At 70.7% G+C, this 1,470-nt stretch overlaps 1 protein-coding gene across 1 annotated transcript; it reads left to right on the forward strand.

Moving 5' to 3' along the window:
- Nucleotides 1-157: 157 nt before the first annotated feature.
- LOC112124029 (netrin receptor UNC5A-like) lies at nt 158-1,311 on the forward strand (the record flags this gene model as incomplete). Its single annotated transcript, XM_026661476.1, has 3 exons — nt 158-261; nt 655-835; nt 1,144-1,311. Coding segments are annotated over 3 exons (453 nt in total), but the record flags the coding sequence as incomplete, so codon positions are not given.
- Between the last annotated feature and the right edge of the window lie 159 nt (nt 1,312-1,470).

Below are 1,470 nucleotides of genomic sequence, written 5' to 3' on the forward strand. Positions count from 1 at the left end.
GGCCAGCATCTGTCTGGCAGGCGTCCCGGCTGCGCAGGTTACTGAGGCCTGTGCCAGCCTCAGGGGTCCGTCCGGGTGTTCCATGCCGGGGGGCAGAGCCGCCTGGCCTGGGGGTGCGTCCTTTCAGCCGGCTCTGCTCTCTCGCCCTGTTCCCCAGACCTGCGGAAGAACTTTGAGGAGGAGCCGATGGGCAGGGAGGTCTCCCTCGAGCAGGAGATCATGCTGGTGTGCCGCCCCCCGGAGGGTATCCCGCCGGCCGAGGTGAGTCCAGGGGCCACGTCTCCCGTGGCTGGCACGGGCCAGGCCTCGCTCTGGAACTCAACGGGAATGAGCCACGGTCGGGGGGCCCTGCTCGGTATCAGCGTCACTGATCGCCTGCAAGGACATTGATCCCCCGGATCCAGCTGGCAGGTGGCCCAGAGGGGGTGGGAGTGGGGAGCGGCGGGGAGCCAGGTCCTGACGCAGCGACCCGGGTCACTTGGTAAACGTAACCTGCCTGCATGGAGCGCGCTAGACCCAGCCCAGGGAATGCAGGGCGGGCGACAGGGCGGGATTGGCCTGGGAAGTTCCTCTGCTGCAGCACCCCGTGTCCTCCCCTCCCCCGCGTGCCCCAGCGCCCCGTGTCCACCCCTGCCTGACGCCCGCTGCCCGCAGGTGGAGTGGCTGCGTAACGAGGAGCTGGTGGACCCAGCGCTGGACGCCAGCGTGTACGTGACACCGGAGCACAGCCTGGTGGTGCCGCGGGCGCGCCTGGCCGACACGGCCAACTATACCTGCGTGGCCAAGAACATGGTGGCCCGTCGCCGCAGCTCCTCCGCCGCCGTGACCGTGTACGGTAAGGAGCCGCGGGGGCAGCGCGGGGCGGGGGCTGCAGCCAGCTGTGACGCAGGGAAACCCCAGCAAAGCAGGACCCCCCAGCTGTGTCCCCTCCCCCCGTGTCTCCCTGTCTGTCTCCCCGCAGCTTCCCCTGGAGCCAGCGAATCCCCCCGGAGCAGGGCACCCCCGGGCAGCGCCTTCCCCAGTGTGGGCAGCCCCCGCCCGGGCACCCGGCCCGCCGTTCCGGGGAGCCCAGCTGGGAGTCTCCCAGCGCGGCCGGTGCCCGGCGCCCAGGCTCGCGCTGACTCTGTCCCTTTCCCACCCCAGTGAACGGCGGCTGGTCGACTTGGACAGACTGGTCGGCCTGCAGCGCCAGCTGTGGACGGGGCTGGCAGAAGCGGAGCCGGAGCTGCACCAACCCAGCGCCCCTCAACGGGGGAACGTTCTGTGAGGGCCAGAACGTGCAGAAAAACGCCTGCACCACCCTGTGCCCAGGTACCCGCTCGGCCACCGCCATGCCCCGCGCCCATCGCTCTGCCAGCCCCAGGCACATGCACACGGCACCAGGGGAGAGCCATGCTCAGAAACGTATGGGGGATGGGGCAACCTCGCCCCCAGCTCTGCCGGTGCCCCTCACTCCCGACCCGCAGCCCC

The sequence above is a fragment of the Terrapene carolina genome, unplaced genomic scaffold (assembly GCF_002925995.2).
Source record: "Terrapene carolina triunguis isolate 2854851 unplaced genomic scaffold, T_m_triunguis-2.0 Scaffold6439, whole genome shotgun sequence".
NCBI lineage: Eukaryota > Metazoa > Chordata > Testudines > Emydidae > Terrapene > Terrapene triunguis.